Source organism: Poecilia mexicana, unplaced genomic scaffold, assembly GCF_051168715.1.
Source record: "Poecilia mexicana isolate PSO_F unplaced genomic scaffold, ASM5116871v1 scaffold_4, whole genome shotgun sequence".
NCBI lineage: Eukaryota > Metazoa > Chordata > Actinopteri > Cyprinodontiformes > Poeciliidae > Poecilia > Poecilia mexicana.
Genome location: NW_028263373.1, coordinates 4,310,045 through 4,330,576, shown reverse-complemented (window position 1 = coordinate 4,330,576; position 20,532 = coordinate 4,310,045). Strand labels below are relative to the sequence as shown.

Below are 20,532 nucleotides of genomic sequence, written 5' to 3'. Positions count from 1 at the left end.
ATTGTGAAGTGCAGCATTGATTTAGAACATAACCATGTCTTGATACGGGTTGGAGGGGCTGAATTTATGAATCCTTTGCACAACTCCTTTAATTGAATTTTCCAAATCTCTCACCCCACACAAATAATCAATACGCACTGCTGAAAGAAACTTGCCTCAGAATTATTAGGGCCCTTCTTTTTCAATTTTGTAGTCATCAGCAAATACAGGCATTGGGGGTATTTGTGATGCTGTGACTATACCTGGAGGATTTATGTTCACCCCAAGCCTGATTGCTCACCTAAAGTGACTTAGAATTCTTACCGAAACTTTTGTTAACCTTAAAGGGGTAGTATTATGTATTTTCCTGGCACATAGTGCTACTTTATAGCACAATTAAGTAACCATGTTGCCTTCCGTTGTTATAAAAATGCTGTATATGGCAAACATGATTTTAAAAAACTTGACTTCGCAGTTTAACACCAAGAAATTGGGCCTCTGTCTCTTTAAGAAGTTCATTCTTTTTCAGCGCCCAGTCAGTCCAAATGTTCCTGCAAACAGAACCATAGAGATTAAAGGATTTCTGAAACATACATGAAAGAAACATATCAACCATCCAGGTATGCTTTTGGTGAGGAAAGAACATCATAACATAATGTAAAACTGAAAAAGTCAAATTTACATGATTTTGCTCCTTTATCATTTTTGAACATTACAGTCTCTCCCTAAAGAAAGATGCAGTTTAACCACCACATAATGAGGGTGGAAACAGGGATGATGGGGCATAAAAAACAGAAAGGTTACCTTAGATTGGCTCAATTGTTTTGCAAAATTGTTTAAACTATTGAAAAGAAAAATAAGGCAACTTACAACAATAGGTGTGTTTATCTAACATATTTGGATATTTAGATCCATCCATTCATCCTGGTATCAAGTCCATCAGAGAGTTTTCTGTAAAATGTAATAAAAATGTTCTTTATGTTGAGAAATAAATTAGAACAACCACATATTCAAACAAATTAAAATTACACACAACTGTATCACATCAAGTGCACATGATCATAATTACCTCTGACATTTTAGCTTGGTGCCTTTCTCACTGCTGATGGGACTGAATAACATGGTGTTCACTTACAGCGTGTTTTCTGATGCAATTCACGCATCAAATAAATGGTTTGTAGAGGAATAAAAAAAATGTAAACACTGACTAATAAATAGTTTACAAGCAGCAGACATTTAAAACAACAACCAACATGTCCAAGTCTGGATGTCCAAGCAACTTTATCCTGAAAGGAGTCTAAGAGTCTCTGAAGACCTTAAACTGTTATTCAATTCCAATTCAGTTCAGTTTATTTATAAAGCGCCATTTCACAACAAGTGTCGTTTCAGGACATTTACAACTGATTCTATTTTTCAAACAGTTCATTAAGCTCAGTTTATTAATCAAATTAGTTTAAAATGTTTTCTATCTAAGGAAACCCTGCAGATTACATTGAGTCATTGCAGCATTCACTCCTCTTGGACAATAACATGCATATTCTGTACTTGGAATTTCAGACCTCACTGAAAACTGCAACAAAGAGTGATTTCCTGGAGCCACCCAGTTGTCATTAGAACATTAGAAGGTTTTTGCACACATTTTAATATTCTACTCCACAAAATGAAAGTGCATGACTATTCTGTTCAGATGTCAACTTTCTTTTCCTCTGGAGTCGCCGAGCATTCAGTACGTGAGCACAAAGCCTAAAGAGCATATCAGCCATCTGAACAAACACTTTACACTAGTGGACACTCATGCATCAAGATACCATCACCATCATCTGTTCGGATTTCATGCTCTCAGCAGATATAGGCCAGAGCTATCCAGCAGCTTTGAATAACAGTTTGTTTACTTAAAATGTGTGTCTTAGTGTGAATAGAAGGCTAATTCTATCTGCCTTGACTCTGTGAGGTCTGTTGTTGCAAGGAGGTTTATGCAAAACTGATAAATTTCACGGCTCCACCATGTGACAGAAATGTGACATTCCTGGGGTGTGGACCCACAATGTATCACGTATATTCGGTTCCTTTACTGGAACGAATTTAAAGTAATTTTTAACAACCTTATCAGAAAACAAGCTCGCCTCCAGACAATGCCCCCTATTCATTTTCCACAAGTCCCCATTGTATGATTGAATCACAAGAATTGCTCTGCTGCAGGCACAATATGTGCCTAAAATAATTAAATTAATTCTTTCCTTAGGAAATCTTCTCATTGACTTGTTTGTTCAACCATAACAAAATGTTGTTTTTCACCAAAGGTCGCACGAAACACAACTCAAACAAGCATCCATTGATGCCGAAGTTAAGTAGCACAGAAGATACAAGGGAAAAGATAATCAAATAGTGAAATAGCACACGGGGATGTCCGAAAGAATGAAACAGCCTTGTGACTGTATCTGTTTTTCTTCTAATTTTCTTCTAATAAAGTCAGCCAAACAATCGGAGGAAATTTTTCCCGATACAAATTAGAGAGTTTCATAGATTCAATATACAAAAAAATGATAGATTTGAGAAAAATCATTTATAGTAGACTAGAAATGCTGGTCTGCTAGTAAAAAGCATAACCTAGTAAAAAGTATAACCATATGCTGCACTGTGCACTGTTTAGTTGATTAAGATTTCTTCTGCAAGAATTATTACATCAACGTAGCATTGCATGGAAGTGGTCAGACTACGGCTGAGGTGTAGTTGGCTTTCGTGTCCCAGAAAATTATTTCATAGATTCTGCATGCTGCTCAGGTGGTCAATAAAACAGATACCGATACTACTTTACAGCAAAGGGAGGCATGAAGCTAGTCTGACTTTGGATTTGATTAAACACAGTTAACAGTCTGCAGAAGTTGGTATGAATACCAAAGTCATCAAATTTGACTTTGGACTTCAAGTGACATGGATTCTGTGGCTCTTCTCTCTTTATCTAGACTGTGGGACCTTAATTTCCAAGTAAAATACAAAATTTTCATTCAGCAGAAAAGAGGAGCTTACATCACTGAGCAAGAGTCCAGCACAGGTTAACTGCCTCTTTTCATCTGATACACGAGTAGCTTAAGCCTTGACTCCAGCTGCCTTCCATGTTTTGTAAATCTCCTCCAAACTTTTAAATGGGCTTTGCTTTACCATCCTTTCAAAGCTGTGGTTTCCATATGTACTGTAGCACCTTTCCACTGTCATTGTAAACTAATTAAAGAAATCTACAGTTATGTTTTACGATTGTTGTTATAGTAATAATAGTAAAACCAGGGTGCTACTATGAACATGGCTTGCATTTATCACAGGAGTGTTTGTTCTTCTTTCCATGCTGAAAAATCCCCTGATGTTGGAAACATAATCTCATTAAAGTTACGTAGAAAGCCAGAAAAAATGTTGAGATTCTAAAGCTTGACTGATACTTCAGGGCTATCTTCACAACCAGTGTCCTATTTCTTTTGCTCTCTTGTGTCAGTAAGGTGACTTCAACAATAAATGTCATTAAGGTCTTACCATACATGTTTTATGATCTCCTTCTAATCAAGAGAAGGAATGCACTTGTTCGCTGCTGCCCTCTGGTGATTTACTACAAAATGGAAACATTAAGGCAACTAGAACATAAACATGGAGAAGTTGGATTGGAATAGGACCTGTGATTGTTGGAGTTTAGATAATAAAAAAAAAAAAAATACAGATTGCATAAAAATTACAAAAAAGATTTGCTTCTATATGAGTGAAAGAAGTTTTTGATTTCCGAGAATCCAGTCAGAATTTTGCTTCCCACTGACTGGATGTATCAAAGTGACACACAAGATCACAATCAATCATTTATTTGTTGATAACCCTGAACTAAACTCCTCGTTTAACTAAAGCCCACCTGTCCACAGAACCAGTTCATTCCATTTCAACTTCGTTGCCAACAAAAGCAAGACCAAAGAGCTGTCAGCTGACATCTACCAAAGGACATTAGATCTGCACAAGGTTTTGGTGGACTACAGCAAGGACTTGGGTAACAACTCATGATGCAACTGTGCAGAATTGGAGTAAATAAGAGGTCTGGAGTTTCATGCAACAGTATTGCCTCATGAGGTAAAGATGAGGTATCAGCTTACAACATCACTCAAAGAGTTTCTTTGTGAAATAAAGACAGTTGAGACCAGAACTATTTAGAATTTCCATATCCATGCTATGAGAGGGTCACAAGCTCATCTTAGGTTTTCCAGTAAACTTACAAATAATGGCTTGGACTAAAATCAAGCACTTTGGTGTCAACTTGACACACAAGGAGATTTACCCAGGAATTCCATCCTCACAGTCAAGCACAGAGATGGAGACATTATGCTATGAGGCATGTTTTTTGTGCTAAGGGTACAAGTGCACTTCTCTCCATTGAAATGAAAAATAATAAGCAGCATATTCATTATCTTGTGCAAGAACTGTCATACTTCACATAATAATATGTGAATGGTTTTCCTAGCATGTAAATGACATCAGTGATTCTTGAGAATAGGGACAAAAAGGGTTTTAATTTTCCCTTTTTTATTATTATTATTTCTCAACCTTATGTATGCAAATATGACAAATAATGTTTTGGAAATGTAAAGATGCTAAGGTACAGGCTCCCAGTTGCAACATTTTTTTAAAAATTATATTTTTAATCGACCTGACCCAGAACTTTGTCATCACCATCTGACAAAAATAAATATAAAATGATTTTTAAAATACCCCATTAATGATATTTTTACTCATTTTACAGACAAATGCTTCTCGAGAAACAAAAGAAGTATTATTTAAAACAAAAAACAAAAAGTCCATCTGACGGAGTTGACAGTGCATGACGGAGCTGACACAGAACTGAAGGTGGTGACAAACTAGTGAGTAAAATGAAAAACTTGATACATGTGAAGTAATGTAATTTATGTAAAATACATTAAAATGAATTAATTGCACAATTAAGTGAGATTTCACAACAATTTCACTGAAAGAATCACAAAAACTCTGATGGAGTTGACGAAAAGCCAAACTACCTCAATTTATATGATGTTATTCTGAAGGAGGCCATATTGTAGCTCATCAGGTCCATGAAATCTTTACAGTTTACCAAAATTAAGCTTTTATTTCACAAAATTTCATCAAAGTTTTGTAAATTGTCAGTTATGGTGTTGACACATCATGGTTGTGACAAACAACTTAGGAATAAAACAGAAGAAAAAACTAAAGAATAACATAAGCTAACCAGAGCTAACTAGCCCTCTTAGCAAAGGAAGAGAAAGGAAGTGGTCATGGGCATAGATAGACCATTATGTCTATGCATAGACCATCCTTATATTATGTCTATGGCATAGACGGTCCTGGGGTCCTCCGAAGTTCTGGCGCCCCCAATAATGCCTGATTTTTTTTATTTTTATTTTTTACGTTATTTTCATGTCTGACGGTGTTGACAAAAACTTCAAAATTTCAACGGAGTTGGAAAATATCTAAATATTATTTTTAATTCAATTTATTGATACTTTTATAATTATTTATATGACTACTTATACTTAATTGTCATATATAATTTTGGTATTTCTTTAATTGTTTTAAACTATTATAATGTATTGAGTTCTGCTCCTGGACAAGGAATTTTACAGGCATCATCCACCGACTACAATGTTTAAAATAAAAAAAAATATTCAGCAACCAAGAAAATATGCATTGTTGTGCTCACATTACCCAGGTTAGTTTAGTCAGATATTTGAAAAAAGTTATATTTTGTGTATATTTTATTCAAATTTTGTGCTTTATCCATAGTACCTATTTTGTCCCTATTCTCTAGAATCACTGACCTAAAACATTCCATCATGACAATAAAAACATCTCTAAGGAAACATGTTAAGGTCACTTTGTGACTTGGAAAGTCTCCAGATTTTCATAAGATAAAAAAAAATCTACCCACTGCACTAGGAAATCCAAAGGATTTGAAGTTCTTTTGTAAACAAAGATGGACAAAATCTCTCTGGAGACCAGTGAAACATTTCATTGTCGTATGTGCCAATAAATATTTCTGTGCTGTGTTATGTTTTCATGAAAGGTCCAATAAAATTGTAAATCATTTTTTCATTTAATGTCCTCCAGATCTTTCTTTTTTTTTTACTTTTAGATAATGTACTCTTTGTACTTTGTCCCTATTAAAATAAATCTGGAATTACAGACAACTATAAATCAATTAATTTTTCAGCTTCTAAATTATTGCCCAGTCTAGCCATTTAACATGTGTGTTAATTTGTCTATTTTTAAGAGTTGTCCTATCTTGTTGATCTGTCTCTGTTTATGCATTGACATTTAAGGTGTTCAGTTTGTTTTTTCACATTTCAAAGAAATGTCCTTGGATTGATGTTGTCCTCAGAGTTACCTTAAGATGACAAAATCAACCGTGTGTCATGATTTCTCTGTAGATTGATTTTGTGTAACTATAAAATTCTAAACTAATCCTTGTTTTGATAGATAGTCCAGACTCAAATTGTCTGCCTCAGCTAAGGAAATGGTTCTTGTCTTAAGTGACTCTTACACAACTATTTTTAGTGCTATGTAAATCACTGATAATTTGGCCAGTGACGGATCGCCGTCATTCCATGTCTCCTGTCATTAAACTCTGATTTGTCATTTTGACCATCAGAAGAGAGTGACAGTTGAAATATAGAGTCATAAAACGCAGCTTTCTGTAACTCAGTACTTATTACAGACTTTGGCACATAATATGTTGGCATTTTAGAAAAACCTTCAACTTCTTTGAAATTATGATACTTCATTCATTTTGAAGCACCATTTTTGTGTAAAAGTTGGAATGGATAAGAAACAGAACTGTAGCTGAACTTGAACTCTCATAGACCACACAGAGAGTTTGACTATACATTTGAAGGAAAAGGATATATGTTTTTGAACAAATAAAACCTTTTTTTAATTACAAAAAAATACTAAAGTGTGATTTGCATTGGCATTCAGCCTCATGGCTTCAAGTCTCCTGAATAAAACTGAGAGAAATTCATAACCTTCAAAAGTCTTAATAGTAAAGTCCTTACAATCTCAGCTTAATTAAAATTTAGACTTGGCATTGTGGCAGCTATTCACCTTCATGGAAAAGGACAAGCCTTAACATACTGCAAGATTTGCACTGGAATTCTTTAGGTGAAAGAATAATTCATGTATTATTCTTGCATAATCAAAGTCCAGACTTAAATTCAATTGAGAATTTAAGGCAAGACCTAAACTTGTTGAACACGTCTCTCTCCAACCTGTCTATAAGCTTGAAATTTTTTGTTTTAGAAAAATAGGGAAAATTTCCATATCTAGATCTTCAGAATTATTAGACACACTGCAAGATACAAAAAAAAATCACCTCAACATGCATAACTACTTACTTTTTTTTTGTTTTGTTTTTTAGAATGTACATGTAAAAATGAAACTCGTTTAATTTGAGGCTGTAATATGAGAAAAGTGAAGATTTTCCACTTTTCTCATATAACGCTAATTTTTAACCGGCCATTAATTCATATTTCAAACAGTAGGTTTGTAGCAGTGCGACAGACTGGCGACCTGTACAGGGTGAACTCCGCCTCTCGCCCGAAACGTTCACTGGAGATTGACACCAGCACCTCCCCCGACCCACCGGGTACAAGCGGGGACAAGGCTGTACAGAAAATGGATGGATGGGTTTGTAGCACAAAAAGTTCCAGAAATAATCAGCTATTTTGGTAGCATTATATGGCATTTTATGCTTTTATTAATCTATTTTTTCTAAACTGAGAAAATTTGTGGATAATTTTACAGCGGAATTTAATTTTGGTTTGTTTTGTGAAAGACACTGCATTGCATTAGGTTTAGCAACGTAAGAGGAACGTTTTCTTTTTTTTCTTGTTTCCACCGGGTCCTGTTTGATGCGCACTGTCGAGATTTTGTCTCCTTAGCAACAGTCCCCGCGATAGCAACAATGTATCACACCTATCAACGAAAGAGACAATGCAACAATTCAAAATTTTAGTTGGCTGTCTGCTCTCTTTTCCCCATAGACAGACACAGTGAATCGTTGCCATATTGTTTTTTTCCCCTACAAAATGTCTTTTCAGGAATCAACTCGTCCCCCCGATGATGATGAGGTTTTCTACATGCAGTGTCGAGCTGCTTATCTTGCTGTGTTCCGATCAAGTTTGTCTAATATATCTTCAAAACAGCAGTTGTGTCGGGGTAAGAACCGCTTTTAAACCACTTGCTAATTTGCTGCACAACGCTGTGTGATTTTAACTCGTATGCATATCTATCACTTTGCCTTGATTCACGTGAATGCACAGATTCACGTTGAAGTCAAAATAAATGCGTCTTTGTTAGAATAGGACAACATGTAAAATGTCACTGAACATTGCAGATCGCTGATTTAGGTCTCAGTCAACCATCTTGATTTTCCATAATGTAGTCCACATAAGTCTCCAAGTTTATAAGAATACTTCGATTTGTAATCAGGAAAACTACAAAAATGTCGAAAAGCCAGGAAAAAAAATCTATCGATTAAGTGCATATAGTTAGTGAAAATTAAGAACATACAGTTCTGAATCAACTAGCTCCCAGTCAGATACTCGAATAATATTACTCAAAGTAGCTTTTGAAGACAAACTGGTATCAAAATATATAAGAATTTAAAAACGGTAGTAAACTTTCTGTTATATACCGTTCTTTTATAATGCCATGCCTGGAGGTGCTCAAATACAATTGGTTGACATACTGGGAAGTACCTAATGACAACACAAAACTGTAGCCCCAGTTTAGAATAGTCTGACTACAGAAATATCGATTCACTACATTTATTAAATTAGTTAACTTTTTTCTTTCTTTTAATCACATCAGCTTTAGATTTGTTTGTCTGGTGTAGTTACAAGAAGCATTGGTGGTTCTCAGTCTTCATTGAATGTTCTTCAGAGTAAATTAGTTTGGTATTACCTATTTAATTATAATTAAATGCCAAACTATCGTAAATTCATTTTTGATGCAGGCATGTTTCCACTCTCCTTGTTCCATCTTTGCTTTCTGTTTTTAGTGACTATCATGTGAATATCTTGTTTCCTATTTATCTTGTGTAGTTCTCCAGCAGGCTGGTAGGAATCCGTCCCATGCGACTCTCAATAAATACTGGACTTCTAGAACATCTAAGCTAAACTTTGATGACTTCTGCGAGATTCTGAAATGCGAAAGGAAAACCGAGGAGGCTGAGCTACTGAGAGCTTTCAGAAAACTAGATGTAAACTGTGACGGCTACATCACACACAGCGTACTGGAGAAGACTCTAACATCTGTAAGTAAAATGTTTTTTAGAATCTTATTTTTCCACAAAGTGCAGAATATTCTCTTAACATTAGCTTCTTATTTGGTGGTTTAATTTGTGAAGGTTACCGTCGCTTCAGATAGGGTTCTTCAACCTGTAACTTGGTTTTGTAAAATGATCCATTTTTATTGAACGCACCAATTTGAAAGAGTAATTTTAGCTGTTCTTCCATCTCTTTTCATTCAGTAACTACTCATACAAGAGAATGACACAAATTTTGAATGGAATAATTTTAATTAGGATTGTTGTCATTAGGCTGCTAACTATTCATTTTATTTCTGATTTCTTACTCATTTTTATTTAAAACAAATGTGTGCGTACCACTCAAGAAAGTGGACTCAGTTTTTTGTTGACTTTATTCTTGGAACATCAAACCTAAACTTTGATCACTAGTCAGCTTCTAAGTATTTGGAAAATAAACTTTTTTTTTTTTTATTCTCCACCAATTGTCAAAAAATGTAATCCATTCATCCATTTTGTCTGGATTATAAACGACAGAGAACTCTGGGAAATTAAGAGTTTAAAACTATGGAATTTTGCTATAAGAAATGTGTATTAGTAGCAAAGGTCAACTGGGAGCCCTAGTCTTGGATAGTAGAGAGCATGAAACTCTTTTGAATTCATTGAACTGAAGATGTATCTGCGTCATGATCGGTCAGGATGTTATTTGAAATTGTCTTTGTTGTTGCAGAGCGGCGAGAAGATGACAGCGGAGGAGGTAAATGCTGTTTGTTCATTGGCAGACATAAACAAGGATGGAAAACTGGACTATGCTGAGGTATGCTCATGCAAGCTAACTAAATATTTCCATCCAAAAGATATTCTTTTGAACTTTCAGTTTCTGTGCCGATTTTTTTTTATTGTTTGTTGCAAATCTGTCTGGATTTGTTGTTCATTCAAAAACAAAAAATGAAGTCATTTATGCTCCTCTTTGTTGGCTCCAAACGTTGCTCGTGTATCATTCTCTCATTACTTTTTCCCCTGCTGCTGTCAGTTCTGCCGGCGGCTTGTTTCTACAGCGGAGCAGTGTCAAACGGCTGCTCTGGACAAGCTGGAAGCTGACGCTAAGCTAAAGAGGCAGAACTTTGGCAGCCAGTTGTACAGCCCTCCTAAAAACTCAGTGGCATCAGCATCATCTGTATCACCAGCTCAACATGCGGAATCAGACTCCACTATCAAAAAAGGTATTAAACAGAGGCTTTAGAGCAGGTTTACCCCAAATCTCTGCAGTGCACCCGTATGGTCCGTTTTGATTAATGAGTAATAGCTGCTTTATTGATCAATTTTTCATCACCAATGTGACAAATCACCCCATTAAGGCAGTCCATGTTTCATAATCGCCAAACAATTAGGGCAGCTTGTTTAGAGGGAGGAGACATCAAAGTGTTTTGATTCTGGTAGTCATTACTGCCATTAGAAGACTGACAAAAAATAACTACTTCGGTTTGAAACCACTTGGATTCAGTCAACGGCATTTTTTCAGTAAGGAATCTGTAGATTCTCTGTCACTTCTCCTTTGTAAGTTCGCTTTTAAAAATTTAGAACCCAACTGTTGAAGAAAGGATTGGAAGGGCGGAGCTCTGGGATGATAAGGCGAGTGAGGGGCCAACATTGGGAAGATGGATGGGGTTGATTTAAGTGGTCAGTCCATGTTCTTGTTATTGATTCGGGGAGGATTCCACCACTTCTCACTGGGGAGGTGATGAGGGATTAGAGAGGAGGAGCAGTCAACCACCACTGCAAAAACAAATGAGCTCCCACGCAGTAGTCTGGATTATCACGTTATTGTGCCTCTCCCATGTATTGATTTCTACCTGTTGCGTTTTAACAAGCCTTTGACTTGAGTTGCTATGCAATCACACACGTCAAATGGGTTATTTTTGTAGCCTCGATAATGTTTTGATGTTTTGCTTTCATTCAAGCGGTAATTTTACTGATTTGTTTGAAAAAAAAAAAACTTTCAGAGCTTTATTTTAACAACATAAATCTAAAGGAGGATTACAGTGAGTTCATTTATTTCTGTATCTAACTGATTACTCACATTTCTAATTGGCCTGATTTTCCGAGATTGGTAACAATCCGCCCCTTCATAAAAAAATAGGAAAAAAATTCTACCTTCAGTTTATCTTCAAGGAATAATGTTATGCAAGAAAATGAATTTGAAGGGGTGCCTTTAGTGATTTCATGTGGCAACGTAATTACAGAGAGCTAGATCTCGAGATTACATTTTCTCAGAACAAAAAGCAAAGTCTGCATTGTCACTTGAACTGTTCAAAGAAACTTCCAAGAAGGCAGACCATTGATTGAATTTCATCACGCACCTAATTTTGCTTTTGGAAAACTGTGTACTCTTTGCATAGACTACTGAACTGCCTGTAATTTGTCATAAATTAGTCTTTTTTTAAAACTGTTGAGTATTTTGCTAACTGCTGTGTGTGTTTCTCAGACAGCCAGTCCTCCTGTCGTCCTCCTTCTGCTCGCAGCAGACGGTCGTCCCTGTCAAACTCAGTCACAGTGGCATCCAGCAGCAGTAAGGCAGGCAAAGTTCAGGAACCGTCAGGTTTACAGGTAACGGAACTCGGTGCACTTGTTCTAAATGTTTGGAAATGTCCTGAAATGGCATCAAGTCCTGCTTTCTATATATGAAGCAACATTTATGATAACCCCTTGGTGTTTCTATGTCCATGCTAATGAGCACTGGTAGTTCTTTAACAAATTATTTCCTTCCACTAAACTTATCATCGATATGCTTGGATAGAGCACTATGAAAACCGCCACCCTCTTTAGCAATAATATTTTGTGGCAATATAACATATAACACAATAACATAATATTTCTGTAATGAAACCTATTTTTATTAGTTTATGTAATGATAACATTTTCTGGGACGCCTTATTTATGGCAGTTCATCAACTGTACAACATAATTATGAAAATGAATGTTTAACATAAACCACATGGTTCTAAATACTCATGATAAGCCCTCGTTGTTTCTTTGTCCATACATAATGATCAGCGTACACTCTTGCTCTCTTGGTTCTTTAGTGTATTTTTTCCTTACTTTACGCTTATCATCGATATGCTTGGATAGAGCACTTCTATCCACCTTCTTTAGCAATAATATTTTGTGACAAATAACATAATATTTCTGCAACAAAACCCAGTTTAATAAGTTTATGTAATGATACAATTTTCTGAGAAACCATTCATGGGACATTTTATGAAAATAAATTCTTAAGATACAGCACAGGGCACTAAATACTATGAGTCACCCATTTGTTTAGCTAAATTATTGAAATAAATGAGTATTTCAATTGTATTCCTAGTTCTTAAGCTTCACCTATGCATACAGTACTATTAACTATATGGTTTATTGTAAATGCCAAATCTGTACGTTTGGTAAGTAACTGGATATCTCTTTGTGTTTGTATGGAGTACGGCGTAATAAGGAGGACCCAGCATGCCGTGCAGCCGCTCGGATGGCTGAACGTAGCCTGGGGTGGATAGATATACACTGTATTGATCTGGCGCTCTTTGTTTTCACTCTTTTTGGCTTAACCCTGGCTGGTTTGCTTTACAGCAAAACGAGAAAAAAAAAGTAAATAAATAAATAAACAGAACAGGTCTAAGCACTGTGTTGAGATTGGAAACGGCCAGACATCATTAAGGGTAACAGAATGTGTGTCCAGAGAGCACCTCGAAGGGGAACTTCTGCTCCCTGGATTGGCTCCCTATATAGCCACAGGCTAATAACTATGGCTGATGGAGAATGGATGTGTAGCTGCATCAGTATGCAGATATTGTTGCATCTTCTGAGACACAAATATCTCCTTGTATACAGAAATCTACATGGCAATCATTGGTTTTATGTTTTCCTATAGCTTTTTATGTGTAGATAAGAGCAGAAAGAGATTAAAGGAGGTTTAATAGACTGTGTATATGTGTGTGTGTGTGTGTGTGTGGCCGGGTTGGTGTCCTGCGACCCTGTGAGACAGTAAATCAGACCTGTGGCTGGAGCAGGTGACAGATCCTGTATTAGTCTGCAGGCTGACCCTCTCTCTATGGAGGCATTAATTCTGATGTCCTTAACCAGTGGATGGGTGCCCATGGCATTTTCCCTCATTTAATATTGTCTGGACAAACCACCAAAGTGTTATGGTTTGATCTTTTATGCCTCTCACAGCCCAAGATAAATACTCCGAGAAAATGGCTTTTCTCTAAAGGAGTGGCATGCTCCGTCTTTATGGCACTTTTCTTTGTTTAACTTGGTGATTTATTTGTCAACTATAAGGATATATGGCCTATTCTGGCCTTGCTTGGCCCTCAATGTGCTTTTTACTGTGTGTCCACGTCAACTGTGTTTTCATTTAATGTGTCTCCAATGAGGGGAATGAAAACTTCCCTGTGTTGATGTTCCTGTTCAATTTCAAATTATTACCTAATTTCGGTTGTGTAGCCAGACAAAGCAACAGCAGGATTGCAAAATGGAAGAAATATTAGAATTCATAAATATCACCAAAGTAGCCCCTGGACGCTTTTGAATGACCGCTCGCTCAAGATTGAAGAGGCCATATTTATCAAGGTTAAATGGGCTCCAATTTGCCCCAATCAGGTCCAGCAGGGAGACTTTCCCCAGCCCTCTGCAGACACACGGTGTGACACTCCTGCCCTCTTCTGGCCAGCACTGGAATAGCACCTATTTCATGTGAATGAGTTGATGCAAAAAAATGCCACAATGAATTTTTCAGTGTTGATTTTATGTTTCAATTGGCCAATATGGGGATTGAACCCATGACCTTGGCGTTATTAGCACCACAATCTGACCAGCTGAGCTAACCAGCTTACATATTGTTGAGTTTTCATTGATTTAAGAAAATCTTAGATGATCGTGACAAAGGCGTTCATATTCAAATTTTTTTCAACATGCATAAATGTATATTTTCCAGCCTTTTTTTTTATTTTATTTTTTATTTTTATTTTTTTTTTAGTGTTTATGTTATTTTCCACCCTTTTTTTATTTTCAAGGCAGTGGCGATTTTGAAGTTGGGCAGTTTAACAGCTTTTGTGCTGTTTAACACACGGGAATAATGTGAGCTTTTTTCGTACTGCATGTGGGATGTATTTTGTAGTCACTGTGCTAAACGATGCCTCCACACAAATGTTGATATCTCAGGAACCATAAAAGGTATGGATTTCATTCACCCACCATTTTTATCAGAAGGAATAGGGGAATGTTTCTGTCCTTTTCAAATTTTTTTCTTTTTTTTTTTTTTTTACATTTCAAGTAATATATTACTACAACCTAGCATGCTAGTGGTAGCCTGTTTGAGCTAGTTTTAGCTAGTTTTATCTAATTTTGGCTTTTATGTGGGTTTTTCACACTGCATGGACTATTTCTCACCTTTCTGCAAGTCTTCAGCAGTTGGCTTCAAATGCTTTTGCCATTTTCACCAAAAGCATTGAGCATTCAGCATTCACACTTGCATTTTCATAGGAAATGCTCACTTTCTAGTTAGTTTTGGTGTCTGTTGACTGAATAAATAAATTTTGTTGTGTAGTAGTGTCACATGTCTAGATGCATAAAGCAGAATTGAATCCTTGATAAGTATTATAAAGGCCTTCAAGCAGAGATAACCATATTTTTGTGATTGTTCTCCTGGTTTGCCATCCAGACAACCATTAGAAACGTAAAGCAGGAGTGTTTTCTGTCATTGCAGGATTGGCATCACTGCTTTATGAAAGGCTGCTTCTTTGTGGACGATAACAGCAGCATTAGCTCTCTGCAGTACCACCTTCATCTTCCTCAGAAAACCAGTGTCTATCTAACCATCCAGCCGCTGAGCCTCAGCCACAGACCTGGTTAGTGTCAACATTTTCATGAAAGAAAAATATGTAAAACTGTAGCGTGCACACAGCTAAATCTTGTAGCTTGGAGAAACCCTTTGCATTTTTTTTTTTTTTTTACCATTGGTAAAATATTGTATGAAATTGCCTACAAAATTATTTTTACAGAGATTATATAAGTACTTCACACTTTGCTTCAAGAAGCAAGGTTTTATCTGACATTTTTAAATTAGACTACAATTGTGACTAAAGATTTGTTTGGGTTAGAAGCAATTTTTAGGGCATCTAAAATTCCAACATAAAATAGATTCATTACCTTTCATGGACCTATTTTTCATACTTTAGCTCATTAAATTTAATTCAATATGAAGGATCTGCTCAAGAGCTACATGGTGGTGCAGTTCCTAGCTCTGCTGCCTTGCAGCATAAATCCATGGTTTGAATTGAGTTTCCTGTAGGTCCTCACTCTACAATTTTATTTGTCATCATTTTCTTAATTCATAGAAAATACATAATGTATGTTACTGACTTTAAAAATAATTTGTGATTAAAAATAACCCCAACAACTTTTTCCGTTTTCATCTTTTCAGATAAGCCTCAAGCATGGATGAATGTGGACACGGCTGTTTTTGTCATGACAGCAGGTGAAACCAAAGAAGACTCGGCGTTAGTGTGTTTCACCGAATCAAAAGACAAAGAAGTATGTAAACAGGCCCTTTCATTACCAGATTCATTCGTGTTCTAACATACATAGAATCAAATAAAACATCAGTGTTCCTACATGCTGATATAATTCCTCTATGTTTTCACTTGTGAGATTATTTGTTGATTTTTTTTTTTTTTTTTTTTTGTTCTTGTAGAAATATGTTTGGAAAGGAGAACTAAACGCTGGGACTTACCGCCTGCTTCCCTTCACCAGTGGCTGCAGGTTAAAGAAACAAAACAAAACTAATTTTTCGGATAAATCTGTCAAACTTATCTACAAGACAGACACGGGAGAACTAGACCTCACTAGCGAGCTGAGGTAAACCTCTGATGTTGGTATCTGTTGCTGCAACAGAGTTTGAATGTAAAACGCTCTTATGGATGTGTGTTTTATAAAGGAAAAGGAGATGTGGGTCATTTATATGTAATATCTTGTTTTTACCACAGGGAGGTGCTGTCTGAAATCTTTGAGATGATTGACCTGGATGGGAATGGTTTGCTAAGCCTGGATGAGTACAACCTGTTTGAGCTGAGAACCAGTGGGGAGAAGTGTGACCAGGATGCCTGGGCCGTGTGCAAAGGTAGTCACTAATCAAAGCAACTTAACGTGAAGAGGGCGCCCAGGTTTTTATTGCTCTTTTTGGTTTTGTGGGGCCAGAAAACTTTGATATGAGGAAAAACCAGCTGACGCGGCAGGGTTTTATGGAGCTGAACCTGATGGAGGCCACAGAGAAAGATGGAGACCCTGCAGACCTCTGGGTGACCCTGGAATCTATGGGTTACAATCATATGCTGGAGTTAGTAGAGGTAGGTGAGCACATGTGATTAACTAAATAATAGACGTTCATTCATTTGGTTTTGTGGTGCAGGATGAATGTCAGCCAGTTAAACAAACCTTTCCTCCTGCTCTGGAAGGCATGTCCATTCCAAATAGATGTGCACTGTGAAGGCACTCAGCCATCCATGCAGCCACTTTGCTTGGACTCAGGCACCAAGCTTTTGAACCAAGCCCTCCAGAAGTCCATCACCTCGAGGTTTGGGGCCAAAGCACTTCGAGGGCATGACAACGTCTTCATCTACACCTACAGAGGAGACCACCGGATTTCCTCCCTCATAGTCAACAAGGTGGACCAAAAACTTGTTTACTCTTATCTAGCGATGAGGGCAACAATTAAGCTTTCAAACACTCATTAGAGGAATGAATTTTAGATTATCTGGGGCTTTTAATGGTTCATTTGAATCATTCATCCTGTGTTAGTTTGTTTTTTTGTTTTCAAACTCGTAGACATGCATACACCCCAACAATATTTGTTGGAATGTTTTTTAGCAAGTTGCAGACAAATCACACAGTTTTTGTCAACATCAACAAGGTGCTGGCATGATTCTTGCTGTGTGTTTGAGTACACTCTTGGTAAAGATGATAGAGCTTATCTAAAAAAAGTTTACTTTCAGAGAGTAAACTAGGGAGTCACTCAGTTGGAACATCCATTTGTGTCCAGTTTCCAACTTTCACCCTCAGATGGAAGAACATTCATTTTGAAAAGTCTGAGCTGTTTGTCCACAATAAGAAGAATTTTGAAACGCTAACTTGAGGTTTTTAACATCAGAACATTGTAGCAGCTATCAAACATGTTAGTGGTAGTATCATGCTGAGGGTCTGTTTCAGTACCAGTTGCAAAGTGGATGGGTTGAGAGGAATATGAGCGACATTTCCCAGGACCTTAGCTAACACAATCAGTTGTCCTTATTCAATTCAGGGTCATTGACATGCAGGTGGGGTGTCCATTCTCTTGGCAACAAAAGCTACACTGAAAGAATGGCTGAAGGGCTCAGAGAACAACCGAGGAGAGAAAGTTGTTTAGATTCTTACCATGACTTCATGGTATGCAAAGACAAATTTGTGTAAACCTTTTTATTCTTTTAATCCTATTTACCTGTTTAAACTACGTTCTGTGTTTTCATAGATTTGAACTGGAGAAAGTTAAACTCTGCTTTCTGTTCTGCAGGCCAATCAGAAGGTGACGGTTCATGTAAACAACGAGCAGAGCAGGAACTGCTGCAGCAGCAGAGGGATGGCTATGTTTGCTATTGAAATTCCAGCCAGGGCCAAAATGGTAAAAAATAAAAAAAGATCACTGTTTTACTAGTAAAGCTGGTGTTCTCTCCAACCTTGTGTGTCTGTTGTTATGAACGTTTTGTGTTAGCAGTATGACAACAGCAAGCTTGAGTATTTTTCAGGATATTCACATTGTAGAAATATCTGCCATAGATTCATTTGGAACTTTTGTATTTTTAAAATGGGCTAAAGGAGATTGAGAATTCAGGAAATTTAAATTGGGGAAAAGTAAGGAATTTTAAGTGTGAAAATGTGTGTGAACCCCTGACTATACCCACAGAAAACAGAGAAAAAAATAAAAGAAAATTAGCTCTGGTGTTATGACAGCTTAATATTGTACCACAACACACTGAATGATTATATTTAACCCTAGATTCTAATACAAACATGTATTTCTTTTGCCTGTAGGTGTGCCAACACGTGCTACCCATTAATGAAAAGCAGGAATGGGTCTATAACTGCGTGGAGACCAGTTTACCCAGCACATAAAGCTGAAACTGCTTTATGTGCTTTATTCTTGCAATCATAAGAAGGTTATACTACAGAAAGACTCTCTGAAGTCTGTGCTGGACGGTTCTACTTCTGGTAATCTATTTCAGTTCTAAAGATTGTTGTATATCATTTGAAATTTAGCAAAGTTAAATGATATATTTTCTCATGTCAGCTTTTATCAACTTGTTATGCATTGTTTGAAAAAACTGAGAACGTCTTCCTCACTGGTCACATTCGTCAGCTCCGTCAGTAAGAATCATGCAACCTTTTACAACCACAAGGTAATAGTTAATAAAGGACAGTTTTCCTTTTGTTTATTAAATTAGTGTACTCCATGTTGGTTGAGTTTTTTTATTTAATTTTTTTTTTTATTGAATCATGATTTTGACATTGAAGTTACAGAAACACTAAGACCATTCTATAAACTGTGTATCAAATTATCGTATTCAGATGAGAATGAAAGAGCGCCCAACATTGGTGCTAACATGTATTTAACTGACAGCAGATGCCTCTTATTCAACACTTGGCCTGTAAATTGACAATTTTTTATTTTTTACAGTGAAATACAGTGAAATGTGCTCGAAACTATCTGTAATTTTCCTAGTGTGGGCGTGTCAGGATGTGTCGTTTGCAGTGAAATACATTCCTCTGGACTGCACTCAGAACTAAACTTTACTTGGCCTCGACCTTTCCAGTGCAATCCTGACCTCCTATTTTTGTCTCTTGGGCCATTATCTGCCCTTTGACTTTCACTGCTGAAACAGTAGAGCCAGCTGACTTAAATGTCACATGGCATATGAGATGTATTTAATAACCTGAGCCTGTCTGCTCCTCTTTTCCCAACACAGTATCACTCTGTGCACTGCACTGCAGTTTCAGTTGTTTAACCACAGTGATTGTCTCTCAGTAAAGCAGTCTGTGGCATTTCAGAGCAAAGCATTCAAAAATAAAACAGCTGTAAAGACAAAAAAACATGATCGTCCCCCTGGGCAAGGAAAGAATAAATCAGAGAAGCAGCCATTCATTTTCTTACTTACATTATATCATAATACAATGTGTGGCAGGAAATTATCAATGTACATCACTCTGAAAATAACATTCCCACTGAAATCAAATCATATTCATGTCATAGAGTGGCCCAGTCAAAGTCCAGACCCAAATATAATTAAGAATCTATAGCAAAACTTCAAAAACTTCAGCTATTTTACAAAGAAAATGAGGAATTTTGTCAATTTGTATGATTGTGAGGCTGGTTAAAATCAAAAGACTTTCAGGGGAAAAAAAGGGTTTTACAAAGTATTGGCTCAGTTGTGCTGGATAAAAATGGATGTGACACTTTCACACATTTTTATTTGTAAAGAAAAAAATGGAAAAAAGAAAACCTTTTTCCTTCAGGTTCATAAAAATGCACTACTTTGTGGAAATCCATCCCATAAAATCCCAATAAAATCCACTAAAGCTTGTGGTAACAAAAAATGTGGAAAAAGTAGTTTAAGGTTTATGAATACCAAAGTGCAACTCGCTTTAATTTTAAAGTTTTAAAGAAAAAAAGGGGTTCTGTTGACCAAACAGTGTGATGCAACAGGCAAACTGTTGAACTATTTCCCAACAATTTTGTTTCATAATTCACACTTTAAAATTCACACTTTAAAACCGAAACCAACCGACAGTGTATATGGACAGGTTTATTAACGGTTTATGTTTAAAAACCAATTGTTTTTGCACATTTAAAAAACATTTTTTTAACTTTCTGTTTCTATATTTCCACTGATATGCTTTGAGGGTCACTGGCCTCCCAGAGTACATAACTGGACACCAGGGGGACAAAGGTCTGAGATGTAGGTGGTGTTCAATCTAAATTCATTAAATCACTTTATTTCACATATTTCTCAACTAACAGTGTTAAGCAGTATGTGAACCTATTGATGAAAACATAGACAAATAATTCAGTAAAAGTCATTACTTATTTAAATTCTGTTTTCTACCAAGTTTTGTTTTAAAACACTAAGTATTCAATTTAATTTAATTATATTTTATTT

General features: G+C 36.4%; 1 protein-coding gene across 1 annotated transcript; it reads left to right on the top strand.

Annotated features, from left to right (window-relative positions):
• The first annotated feature begins 7,863 nt into the window (after nucleotides 1-7,863).
• efcab7 (EF-hand calcium binding domain 7) lies at nucleotides 7,864-19,193 on the top strand. The gene is made up of 13 exons (XM_014989744.2): nucleotides 7,864-8,208; nucleotides 9,096-9,307; nucleotides 10,029-10,115; nucleotides 10,332-10,521; nucleotides 11,784-11,905; nucleotides 15,054-15,195; nucleotides 15,771-15,880; nucleotides 16,041-16,204; nucleotides 16,333-16,466; nucleotides 16,544-16,692; nucleotides 16,801-17,010; nucleotides 17,892-17,999; nucleotides 18,410-19,193. The coding sequence occupies exons 1-13, from the start codon at nucleotides 8,079-8,081 to the stop codon at nucleotides 18,488-18,490; spliced, it is 1,839 nt and encodes a 612-aa protein (XP_014845230.2). The 5' UTR covers nucleotides 7,864-8,078; the 3' UTR covers nucleotides 18,491-19,193.
• Nucleotides 19,194-20,532: the final 1,339 nt, after the last annotated feature.

Bases quoted from the DNA above. Each gene is read 5' to 3' on its own strand.
- efcab7 (XM_014989744.2), top strand. From the start codon at position 8,079: ATGTCTTTTCAGGAATCAACTCGTCCCCCCGATGATGATGAGGTTTTC. The intron at 10,522-11,783 runs GTATTAAACAGA...TGTGTTTCTCAG, and splicing joins AGACTCCACTATCAAAAAAG to ACAGCCAGTCCTCCTGTCGT. The intron at 15,196-15,770 runs GTTAGTGTCAAC...TCATCTTTTCAG, and splicing joins GAGCCTCAGCCACAGACCTG to ATAAGCCTCAAGCATGGATG.